Below are 12,891 nucleotides of genomic sequence, written 5' to 3'. Positions count from 1 at the left end.
AGACAATGATGAAGATATGTAAATATTATTAATATATTGTTATTTCCAAAAAGAAACCCTCAATATTTCCAAAGACGATAAATTCGTAAACAACAAAGTTGACAACTTGACTAAGAACAACGATCAACACCAAGAGAAACAACAACTGATCTAAATGACTAAAAACCAAAAATCAATTAAGTGAAGATAATAAACGTCCTAACCTCACAATCAACCAAGAAACATATTGACTAGCTTACAACCTCTCATGGTCACCTAATTTTGGCCAACTGGAAATAAACTAGTGTACCTTACCTTCTTTCCTTGGCACTACAAACTCATGACACCATCATCCCCAACAATATTCTCCCTAGAGTCAAGGGCAAACTACTTCGCGATCACAGCTCAACAAACGAATGGATTAGTAATCATAAAATAATTTAAGTACACACTAAAATAATTATCTAATGTATAGAAAACAGCTCTTTATCAATTAATATAAGCCAAATCCAAATCAGTATATCATTAAATCCATCTTAATATCCTAATACAATTTTCATGATGATAGATATAATGTCTGAATCACATCAAAATACCATGATCTATTACTACTGAATCATATATAGAGGTGTGTCATCCATACATTTGTGCACCTTCCACAAATGGGCGTTTGAAATGAATCCAAGAATGATTCGATCACAATATGACTGTAACTTGGAGATTGCCATCAATAATCTTTTTACTCTGTAGTATGGTATCTCATGAAATGGATAGATAATATGCATCGAATCTTGACTCCAGATTCAATCCCTTATATCTTGATTTTTTGTAAGCTATCATATTTTGAATTTCTGTACAAAATTTGAGACTTTGCCACATGCAAACAATATGGACTTTTATGTCACTCAAAATTTGTGAACTGCAGGCATTGTGCAAGACCATTCAGAACAGTTTTAGGAAAGCTCCAGGCTATATATGTTACAGTGGAGAAAGTTCTATACGTTCCAGCAGCATAATCAGATGCAATAATTCTTGAGTGTTAGTAATTTACAGTAGCTCTAATGGCATCCAAGACCTGCAAAATTAAAATAAATTTTGAAATCAACATCACTAGAATGCTTCCATTTTCACACACCAGCATCGGCATTATTGCTTATTTGTTTCAGGTGATGCACCTTATTTTTTGTTGGCACATAGAAAGGCTCAAAAACCAACGGGAATGGAGTATCAAGGCCACAAACTCTAGCCACTGGAGCTTCTAACTGCGTCATGAATGTATAACAACTATCAGATACACCAATGACCCAATGATATATAATTGTTTGTCAAAATGATTCATAACATGTAAGGCAAAATCAAATAAATTTAGAATTGAATAATAAGAACAATATTATTCAAAACATCATAACATACTTTTAAGAAACAACGCTCTACGATAGAAGCAGCTATTTCTGCACCAAACCCTCCAGTAACAGGGGCTTCGTGACTAATCTGAGACCAAATGAACACAAGAATTTTGTAAGAATAAATTAGGTATCAAAAACTACTCATCGCAATCAACATATTCATTTGGGGGAAGCACAGACCATTATCTATCACTGTTCCATAGGAGTTGAAAGATATCACTCACAAGAAGCCTCCCTGTCTTTCTGACAGACAATTCAACTGTCTCTTTGTCCCATGGTATCAATGTTCGCAAGTCTATTAACTCACATGAAATTCCCTCCTGACAAATAACCTCATATTGTGAGATTGCATAACTCATAGTTCAGCACACCAACATATAATACCATCACATGATCATGCCTGTACCTTACTAGCATCAAGGCAAGCTTGTTCCATAATTGCAAGCTGAGCTCCCCATCCTACTAGAGTAATGTCTGTCCCCTCACGGATCACCTATTTTATCAGCATAGAAAGTTGAATCTTCGCTAGAGTTGAATTTCAAAAATTGCAGAAAAGTTGAGGGAAAAGGATTAAAAGCTATGTTACATATGAAATTATATATATCATTGACAATAATAATAATCATTCCATGGTCTTTGATATGATTAACTTTTTGCTTTCTCTTACAAAATGAAAAGAGCTTTCTGAAGTGAAAACAAACAGCTTTTTAGTTAAAGCAAAGTCAACATCATCCATCCTTACATACCAGAAGCATTAAATTCGGCAAAACAGAACACCCATGAATAATAATTAAATCTATGTAAGTTTCCAAGGACTGTTATTTTGAAACTCTAATTATAACAAATGCTTTTATTTATGGTAGTGATCAGACTCTAAAATAACCTTTCTCATTTGTTCTTGGCTTTTCTAAAGTTTTCTCAATTAAATTTATGTGGATGCATCTAGTCCAAACCGATTTCATCCACCCAAAAAGGTTCAGAGTGTAGAAACCCTGATCCAAGTTTGGGTGAAGCTGGTAAGAATGTTTGTCTGTCATATAGGTGATTCGGTCTATGCTTTAATCATCATAAAGACAAGAATATATGTAATGCCAAATTTGCTACCTCTGCCTGGGATAAAGGCAGTGTATAATCCTGCTCAGGGACTTCTTCTACTGCCAATCGATACAGCCACTGCAAGTAATGAACGAATAAGAACATCATTACTAATAGTCAAAATAGCAAACTCCATAAATCCTATAAAGATTGATACAATACTGAATACACAATGTAGCTATTTTAGATCAATATATTACAATTCCAAATTCAACATGTTCCCATTCCTCGGCATTTTAAAAATAAAATTCATAAACTTCAATAATTAACTTAGAAAACAGATGGAATGGATGTAGGCCTAATCTCTGCCTGATGTTAATCTTACAAACCAATAAACCATTGTTTGTCTTTTGCAGTGACTCCTATTTTTATTTGGAAAAATTAGAAGAACAAACATACCTTTGGCTCAAAAAAGACAACAGGATTTGGATCACGTATTGATGCAAGAAGCAAGCCTTTTGCTTGCATTGGGCTCCGAGGAATAACCACCTCCAAAAGCAAAGAAACAGATCAAACGTCTAAAACACAAGATTTCAGTTGCATGCCAATTCCTATTACTGTCCATTACTACTTTTCAAGCAAAATTTCTACCGTTCAATTTTCAAGGTAATTCATGATTACAAGAATATTCCAGACAAATATCCCTAGAAAAATATACATGCAGATTTCAATATTGACCCATAATTACAAGAATATTCAATAATTCAAATCCCAATGCCAGATAAACAAGAATGGCTCATTTGGAATTGCATTATCACAAGAAAAAGGAATCAATTGTGTGCATAGAAAGTAAAATATATAGAGTTAACCTTGATGCCTGGTGTATGACAAAAGAAGGCTTCAGGTGACTGTGAATGATAATGCCCACCATGACCAACAGCACCATAAGGAGATCTTATAGTGAGACCTATAAAGATAACAAGTTCAGGAAAAAAAAATTATAATTGGTAAGCTGCATCTAGGATACCACTGTTAATTGAAGGATAATTGGCCGTTAACATAAGGACTGAAATACTACCTCCACAATTGAATTCGTTTCCACTCCGATAACGAAACTTTGCAGCTTCATTCACAATCTACAATTTACAAAAGCGTCTGTTCAATGAGCATTGAGAACTATACCATTACAGAAAATTAATATGATATATGACTGTGATTGTCAACTAGTAGTCAAAATACACAGGATGACTGTTTTAGGTTGCCTCAAGTGCCTATTAATCATAAAAATATGCAGAATTATATCATTAGAACAGCTCTAATAACTACAATACTTCCAAAAACATTCAAAACATATCACTAGTCCTAGATTTGAAAGCAGAAAGATTTGAATTTTGAAGTACTAAAAATATAATAGGCAATACAACCCTGTCCCAAGATGAGTCATTCTCGATCATGCTATTTGTTTGGCAAAATGTGAAAACAAGAAATCAAAACAAACATTATTCACTGGAGGTTCCCAATTCAAAGGGTAAAGATATCAAGGCATGTCCTATTGCTAGAACGAGGAGCAGCAGGAAAAGAAGCCAGAAAGAAGTAAAAAGAGAGTTGCAAAACTTTCTGGACCTACATGATAAGTTTTACAAACAAGAACTGGAAGCTACAGAAATTCTGAAAAATTTGTAAGTTTATGGTCTAGTGTCTTATTTGTGTTATGTTTACTTATTTGTGCAGCTTGCTGCAGCTTTGTCGTTTCTTCCGCTGATGGTTAGCAGATACTTTGCTGGATGTAAGGATTTCAGGGTCCCTTCAAAACCTCTTTTACCCCTTTTTAATCAAAAACATGACTGATTCAATTTCCACCAATAGCCAGAACAATATCACCCTTACAACCAATCAAAATTTGATATGTATCAACTATGATGATTAATTCACCATGAAAATTAAAAAGAGAAATATATTGGATTGTCTTAATTTCAAATTTTGAATAGAATTATTCATGCTCACAGTGATTTGGCTTCAATTGATGGCCATGATATTTATGAACAAGAGCATATTAAACATTCTTTCTAAACCAAAAACAAAAATAGATAAACATGCTACTTTTGTGTGCCAGCACAAACACCTCAGAGATTGAAACTTCATGCAAATTAACATCAACCTTCCAATTGAAAAATAGTTAATACAAGCAGACATATTTAGCTTTTCAAAAAATTGCATGTTAGTTTATGAGTATTCAAAATAGATGTGATTTCAGTTTCCAGTTTCGTTAGTGAAAGATCTCAACAGCTTAAGTCGTAGAACTGTGATATATAACTACCTGGTCAAATGCAGGGAAAATATAATCTGCAAATTGAATTTCTACTATTGCCCGGTTTCCCTGTATATAATTGTATAAACACAAACATGTCAAATAAGTAGTTGATAACAAATAAGCTTTATACAACTCTATACATTTAAAAATATACTGGGAATTTTCTTTTTCCCTGGAAACAGATCAATATTGATTCAAAATCAATGATTTGAAAAGAAAGAATGCATGTGTAAATCTAAATTAAAAAAACTAATGCCCAATTATAATTTTTGGGAATATATAATTATACAAAAGATGCAGTACTTGCCATTGCAGCCAGTCCAATTCCAAATCCAACAATTCCCTGAATGTCAAGAATTATTTTGTAAGATTCATATAAATTTGTATATCTGTCAAAAACAAAATATTTGATCTGGATTTGATAGTAAAGTAAGTTAAATCAATGTTTGGCATGCATCAATACTAATACAAGAAAACAAAATAAAGTACCTGTTCACAAAGAGGAGTGTTAAAAACTCGGTCTCTACCAAACCGATCTGCTAATCCTGTTGTGCAACGAAAGACCCCACCAAAGCCCACATCTTCCCCAAATACATAAGATCTGCATGTCAACAATTCTCTAAAATAACAAAAAATAGAAAGGCCCATTTTGCCTATTGAACTACAAACCAGTATGATTATTGTTGACAGCCTAAACCCCTATAACAATAATACAGTCATTCATTAACAAGACTTTCGACTTTATCAATGGTAATGATAAAGATTATTTACTACTAGTCTAGTCAATTTCAGTAAGAGAGTGACAGCCTTTCTAAATATATGTAAACAAACCATACTAATACAGGATTACAGTATATAAACAAACTTTGCAATGCCATAAGCACTGATCAGTAGAATGGTTAGACCAAATTTGGGAATTGAGAGCAGAAACATATTTGGATATGAAATTAGAATGCATTTTGTTTCATTTTGAACTTGTGAAAGGTAAATGTGAAAATTAAGAGCTCCTTTGGCATTATTCTTGAGTGCAATTCAACAGGAGAATTCAGACCCCAGAAAAAATTGCATACAATGATCCTGACGTTTGTTTTATGATAATCCCCAATTAAGGGGTTAGTCATAGCAGACAAAGTAAAGATGGGGATTGCAATCGTATTGTTTGGAGGCCCCCTTCTTTGGGCTCCAAGAAGCTAAATTTCGATGGTGCTGGGATAGGTTGTATTCTCTGTTGCAGCTTAGAGGTTTCTCGCTCTCTCGAGGTCGGGAAGAGATAATAGAGAAGAGGCAGCAGTTCTGGTGGAAGGCTAATGTTAACTAAGTTATTGTACATCAGTAATCTAGTTGTTGAAGGGGAATCGCAGGTCATCCTTGGAGCTATGTCTTGATAAGCATCTGCAGATTGGTAGTTGATTAGTATTCTGAGAGAAGCTCAGATGTTGGCTCAGGAATTCAAGAAAGTCACATGGTAGCATTATTTTGAATAACAGAACAATTCTATGGATCATCTATCCAATTGGCATGTAGATTGGCCTGGTTTGAAAGCAAGCCAACCCTCTCTGATTGGGGACACTCAAATATCATGTTGAACCCGTGTCATGTAAAGTTTGATGGATTGACATTTCTGAATTAAATTACCAGCGCACAGTTGCTTCCTAATTATGTCTGAATCGACATTCGCTTGCCCTCTCATCATGTCATGGCTATAAATCAAGGGCATTACATTCCGGGGTTCATTTGGCCCAATCTACTTTGTGTGGTTTATCTTTGGTGTTTGAAGTTAATGGCTTTTGCTAAGATGTATGAAGAATCAAGGAATTTGGCAATTGAACTCAAAAAGTCTTTTTGAATTCATGATGCTCACACTTTGGGCTTTGTGAGGTTCTGGAAGAGGAGGTGCTTAGCACCAAAGCTCCAAGCCTACACCTATAAGAGCCTTTTGCTCAGACTCAATCATAGGGTCAAGGAGACAGAGGCATTCATTTACATCATGCATTATCGGCTGCCTGAATCTTGTCCAGATTGTCAAGTATATAAAGAAATCTTTAGCTCTGGAGCTGGTTGATTAGCCAGGCGATGGACTCTTTAGGGCCTAAGCCCTCTACATAATAGTTCAACTATTCCTGCACTCTTCCCAACCAAGAGGGTATTATGGCTGCCCAACTATGGAAGTTACTACCCTTCAAATGGTGCAAGGAAAGATAGCTCTAGCAAAGATGATGGCATCAGTCAATGTTCAAAAATTGAAGGATTGGTATGCTAAGGATAAGGAGCTCAACGCAGTTGGTGGTTAATATGACCCTGCTGGTCTGTAAGTTGATCTGTCCTTCAGTCTGTGTTGGAATACATTCTTGCCATTTTTTGGTAGTCGTGATTAGATTCTTTCAATTTATTATTTGCTTGTATGCCATGGCAGCATATTGTAATAGAGGTTCCTTACCATGTACATTCATAGATTTCTGTTTGTAGCAATTTATAGCCATGGACCTGCCAGTTTGAAACTTGATCTTAATTAGGTATCGATGGTTGATAATAGCATCATGCCCTTAATTTTGAATGCTTGCTATGTTGTTGTATTGTTCAGGGTTTACCTTGTAACCTGCACTTGTTAATCCAAATTAAAAAAATGTTTATATTGTAAGCAAAGCAACTTCATGACTTTTATTTAATGCTTATAGAAGGATGAGGAATGCAATTGACTTCTGAATAATGAAACTTTTTGAATTTTTAATTTAGAGGTAATGAAGTGATTTGGAAAACTGGCAAAAAGAAAATTCAAGGTTCTCTCTCTGAAAAGAGTTTTCAGTTCTCCTATTCCAATATGTTTTCTTGGTGATCAAAATTCCATTAAATATTCTTAATTTCGATGCAAAATTAAAAGCCAAGTAAGATGCAGAAGTCATCATATATAAAACAGAAAAGGCTCTAATTTACAAGGATATAAAGAAAAATACTGAATTCTTGATTTAATCCATTACCAGTTGTTACCCATGTTGTGACTATCTACAGCACAAATCAAAGCCTGCGAAAAATTCTGTGCTTCATCTTCCATGACATAATCCCTCTAAATTCATTAAATACACTCATTTGTTGCATATTTTGCAGTACATTAGCTGGGCTGGAAGTTGCTGAGAGAAATGCAAAAATCAGATAGGATGCCTTTGCAACGCATAAAGTTTAACAACAACCAGTGTCATAATTTAGGGATAACAACTCAAAATTGTTAATATCAAACAAATGACTACTCATGAATTGCTATTCCAAGTTCCATCTAGGCAGAAGAGTTTTTCAAGATAGACTCAAACTATCGCTTGGTCACATTGAGTGGTGCAGGTACGAATTTTCCCTTCCCAGGAGTATTTGATTTTACAGAACAAATTATTCAGAATACAAAATGTCTTTCAAAGAATATTTAAAACAAAAACAAGAACTACCACATCCACTTCCAAGAGAAGAATACAACCGTCCATAGCCACAATGAGTGATTCATGTATATATATATCTCTTTCTAGGAGTGGTTTAGCTTTACAGGATAAGTTAACCAGAGTACAAAATTTCTTTTAAATTGTAAAGTTTATGTATCATGTAAACAAGCACTCCAACTTCAGTGAGAAAAGTTGGGCAGAGAAAAATTCTAAAATACATTGGCATAGAACTTTATCAAAACATTCATAATTACGTAACATATCTATCTGCACTAATCTTATCAAAACATTCATAATTACGTAACATATCTATCTGCACTAATCTAAGGATTATCCAATCGATAGCAGAGGCAAAATCCATAGGAAGCAAGTAAAAAGATAATACTTCTTGATGCATGATTATATAACAGCAGATTGATGAATGGCATTTCAAGGCTCTTAACCGTTTAGGTCTGGGGGCTATCATACATGCAACATTTAAATTATGTGTGTCAAATTAATATTGCACTTTGTTCCCTAGGTAGAAAAAAGTACAAATATAGAGAAAAAGTCAAATGTTAATGCAATGAAATTGTCAGATTTTTGGAAATGTCAATACAGAATTAAGATCCTTCATTTGGAAAATCATTGTGTACATAATCTCTATGATAATTGAGAATTTGAGACATGAGAAGTTGCTCTGTGGCAACTCTTTCCTTGGAAACAAAGTTTCTTAGATACCTTTTCTTGTTCTTTATAGCAGAACAACTTTGTTTGCTTACTTAATGCACTTTGTCCTCTTTAGATATTTACAATTTAGAAAGAATCAACAAACTACCTCAGTATAGCTCATTGCACTTCTTTATTGCTTTGGGGTGTAAGTCTCCACTTTAAAAAAAAATTGATAGTTGAAGTTTGGGGTTGAAAGATAGATATGTGCATATGAGCTTCCAGAGTTTGAACTACGCTGCTTGATTTCTTGACTGGAGAGAACAATCTCCTTTGCAGGTGACCCTGCCAAACCTAGATAGCACATCATTGCAGGAGGTGTCACCCCAGCCCACAAATGGTAAAACCCCTTCAGTCACCTCTGTGTAGCTTACAAAAGGTTTTGCTACTTTGCTCTATCCAATTATTGGCATGTTAGCATCCACCCTCTTTCAAGTAGTAACATCCCCAGTGATATCAGCACCATGCCTTGAAGTCCCTCTTTAACTTATAATTGTTATTGATGTGACATTAGTAACTCACAAGTTGTTTACAGCACTGGCATGTCCCTGTGATCGGATTTCATTACACATTAATACTCTCCCTCCTCCATAGCAACCGAGTTTCCCAATTCGCTGGGGGAACTCCTCTATTTTGTTGGAGGTAGGAAATGAATCCAAGCACAAATACCAAACCTCCTGATGATAAGCTGAGGGGTGATTTTTTAGCCAAAATCCCCAATGACAATTGCACAGGCCTCATCCCGTATTCCCTTATGGAATAAACATGGCCAAGCTCTACGTGGGCCAAATCCCTTCACAACAGAAGCCCTCTTTTTTGAGAACTTAGATTCACCAGATTGGAGATGCATAGTTCAAGTAAGGTCATTCCTCATTATTCTCACCCTCAACATGGGAAAAACAAAAGACAGAAACAACATTAACGGATAAAGGCAAAGGACGAATTTGTAAGTTGAGAATAAAATGACACCCAACTTTGGCATAATAGAGAAAACCCATCTCCAATTCCAACTAATTTTCAGCAAATGCTACAGAATTTTTAAAATTCTGGAAAAAGGAAAAAAGAAATAATTTTTTAAAGATTATTTCCACAGATTCTCATCTTCGAACTAACTAACTGGCAAATTATTGTGTTTTATCAACTTTTCTTCAAAATATTGTGTTTTATCAACTTTTCTTCATCAAAACTCACTTGTTTCAAGATAGCCGTTCACAGTTCAATAAACGCAACTGCAGATTAAAATCCACAACAGTTTCTTTCCGTACAGAAAGATTTTCAGTGATGAGCAAAGTTTTAGAAAAGAAAAAACATTCAGGGATACCCAATGTTATGCTGAAATTCCAAAACTGGAGATGGGTACTTTGGCAAATAGGCTGAAATTCATTTATACCAAAACACCGAGACAATCTGACAAACTCGAGTAAAAGTAAAATAAAACAAAACGAAAAAGCAATCCTTACCGAGGGTCAGACTCGAGAGCAATATGAAGGGCCTGATTTATTGCTGTAAACAAATTAATTCGCTTCCCCGTAGATTGTAGTGCAGATGAAGTTGAAGTTCCACAGGATGAAGATTCGGATGAAGATAATGTTGTCATTAATCTTCTCAAACCTAGTTTTTTCGCCATTGTCTTCATTAATGCCATCTCCTCCTCCTAACAGTCTAAACTATATACAACAATTGAAGGAGGAGATTCTTTATAGCAATCTAAATCTGTTTGACAATTGAAGGAGAGAATTCTAATCTAAATAACCAGTTCCGATAATGAAGTGATCGTGATTCTGATCATAATATAAAATTTATGTGCTGATTATGTAGTTTGGATATGATCGGACAAAAGAATGTCATCTATAATCCAAAAAATAAGGGATCGTCACGTGGGTATATTCAAACAAAAAGAATTCCTTACATGAATGAATGAAAGAAATATTTTAATGAAAGAATTAAGGAAAAATATAGTGTTGCATATTATATCAATCTCATCCATTGAAGATTTGCATGACACGTTGCCTCCCATAATTAGGTCGCTTCAATTATTAAAAAGTTTCGAAGATGAATCTTTAAATGATTTAATAGCTCTCTAGATGAATCTTCAATGTCTTTCTCATGAAATTTGTCCTATATACCTTCTACAAATAGTGTTCTTATATGGAGGTTAAGATGCATTTTTTTTGGGTGCCCTTTAAATTTATATTTAAGCTGAAATACTTACAGGTTTTTTTTATATTATTGGTACAATAAGGTTTTGAAAGGATCTAAATTTTTAAGATATAATAATTATAAAAATTTTATATAATAGAATAATAAAATCAAGTTTTACAAAGAATAAAGATCAAAAAGAGAAACAACACTAAAATGTAATCATAGCAAACTATTATTAGCAAACACACAAGAATAGATTATTTAGTTTGGTTTGAGTCTAATGGAGTTCATAAGGGGGAACACCTCCCCAATCAACATATTCAACTAAAATGTCACATCAGAGCTATGTAATGGCCGCCAAAATATCCTAGAGAAAATAACTAAACTAACTAACAAATAGAGATAAAAAAGATTTCAAACATCTACTAATGCAACACCTCATACTATAAATTTGCATACACATTATTCATAACATAACATAACATGAACACATAACAACTTAAAAATAACCATATTCTCAACAACATAATATGCGAGCGGAATAATAATACATCTCACTACAATCATCCTCTAGAGTATCTCAACGCCATTACTTAACCAACATTAACACATATACTCATCCATATTCCATGGTATCGTTAACATCCATTACATTAATTACATTCATTTCCCAATGAATCACTATTTTTCTTATCATAAGATTCATTAATTATCAATGCATATCCTAACATATTCCCATTAACTCCTTAAGTTCTTTTTAAAGCACCAATCAAATATTCCTAATCCCTTTAAACCATACATCATGATAGCATCTTATTTTCACATAGAATATCACCTAATGCTCATCTCGTTCATTTTCTTAAAGATGAGCATATAAATCTACAACTACTCATTCATATTCATAATCCAATGATAACCAACATTAGAGAATAACATCTTTCAACTTAGTACATTCACTCATAGTCATGTATAAATCACTTATCATCTCCACTACTATTCATAGGTATACACAAGGTATTCTGACCACATTACTTAACCATTAAATTCCATTCAAAACTAGAATTACATACATGATGAATATCCAATTACAACAATTATAATCCCTTACAACTCATCATGAATTCAACCTACTACGAATCCTACTACATATGTTCACAAGATACTAACTACATAATCTTCTTTACAATTACATCTTTATTATGATACAAAATACATGATTCAATCTCAATTAAATAGATTATGCTCCAAAGATCCATCCACATGAAGAGAAGGTATAAATCCACATCTACGCACGCTAGCATCCAAAGAAGAACATCTCAATGGAAGAAGGCATCAAACCACCCAACCATGTGGAAGCATAAGGAACCACCACATGTACTAGGAGATAACACAAGGTTCCAACTAACACTCTAGATCTAGGTTGACACATAACAACCAAAGAACTCAACACAACATCCACAATGAAATAGCAACCAAATAGCAATAAACCAAATCACATCACAAGGCTAATCATAAATCAATAAACTCCCAGAGACATACCAAATAAATCAAGGCATAAGGATCATGGACATATGTAGGGAAAGAGTGTCATTGCATGATATCCTTACAAAGAAGGGGCCAAGCCACACCCTGGTAGACATGTGGAGCCATCTCAACCTATGAGTAATCAAGGGAGTTTGGCTTATCGTCGCAACGGTCTTCCCAAGCTCATCCTGAGTCTCTCCTCAAGGGCTATGAGGTGGGGCCATAAAAACTATTAATTATCTTGATTATGTGAATCCTAATTACCCAACCCACTAATAAAATTATTATGGTTATCACTTGCAAATTAAACAGAAATTCTTCATGTGGCTCCATGACAAGTCTAGACCCTAAGCATCCTTGCAAG

At 34.2% G+C, this 12,891-nt stretch overlaps 1 protein-coding gene across 2 annotated transcripts; it reads right to left on the bottom strand.

The window, feature by feature from the left end:
* Positions 1–561: 561 nt before the first annotated feature.
* LOC131079617 (2-oxoisovalerate dehydrogenase subunit beta 1, mitochondrial) lies at positions 562–10,762 on the bottom strand. 2 transcript variants are annotated; one of them, XM_058017619.2, is made up of 13 exons: positions 10,322–10,762; positions 5,221–5,332; positions 5,039–5,074; positions 4,738–4,797; positions 3,499–3,556; positions 3,290–3,387; positions 2,880–2,969; positions 2,490–2,558; positions 1,792–1,878; positions 1,610–1,705; positions 1,393–1,470; positions 1,155–1,241; positions 562–1,054 (listed from the first exon to the last, which is right to left on the bottom strand). In XM_058017619.2, exons 1-13 carry the CDS (start codon positions 10,504–10,506, stop codon positions 1,019–1,021), a joined length of 1,092 nt encoding a protein of 363 aa, XP_057873602.1. In that variant the 5' UTR covers positions 10,507–10,762; the 3' UTR covers positions 562–1,018. The 2 variants fall into 2 exon arrangements, 1 of the variants encoding a protein (XP_057873602.1); XR_009114002.2 differs by lacking the exon at positions 562–1,054 and having other exon boundaries at positions 1,183–1,241; positions 1,566–1,705; positions 10,322–10,761.
* Between the last annotated feature and the right edge of the window lie 2,129 nt (positions 10,763–12,891).

Source organism: Cryptomeria japonica, chromosome 8 (genome assembly GCF_030272615.1).
Source record: "Cryptomeria japonica chromosome 8, Sugi_1.0, whole genome shotgun sequence".
NCBI classification, from domain to species: Eukaryota; Viridiplantae; Streptophyta; class Pinopsida; order Cupressales; family Cupressaceae; genus Cryptomeria; species Cryptomeria japonica.
The sequence above is the reverse complement of the archived record's forward strand: the minus strand, read 5'-3'. Positions and strand labels throughout refer to the sequence as shown.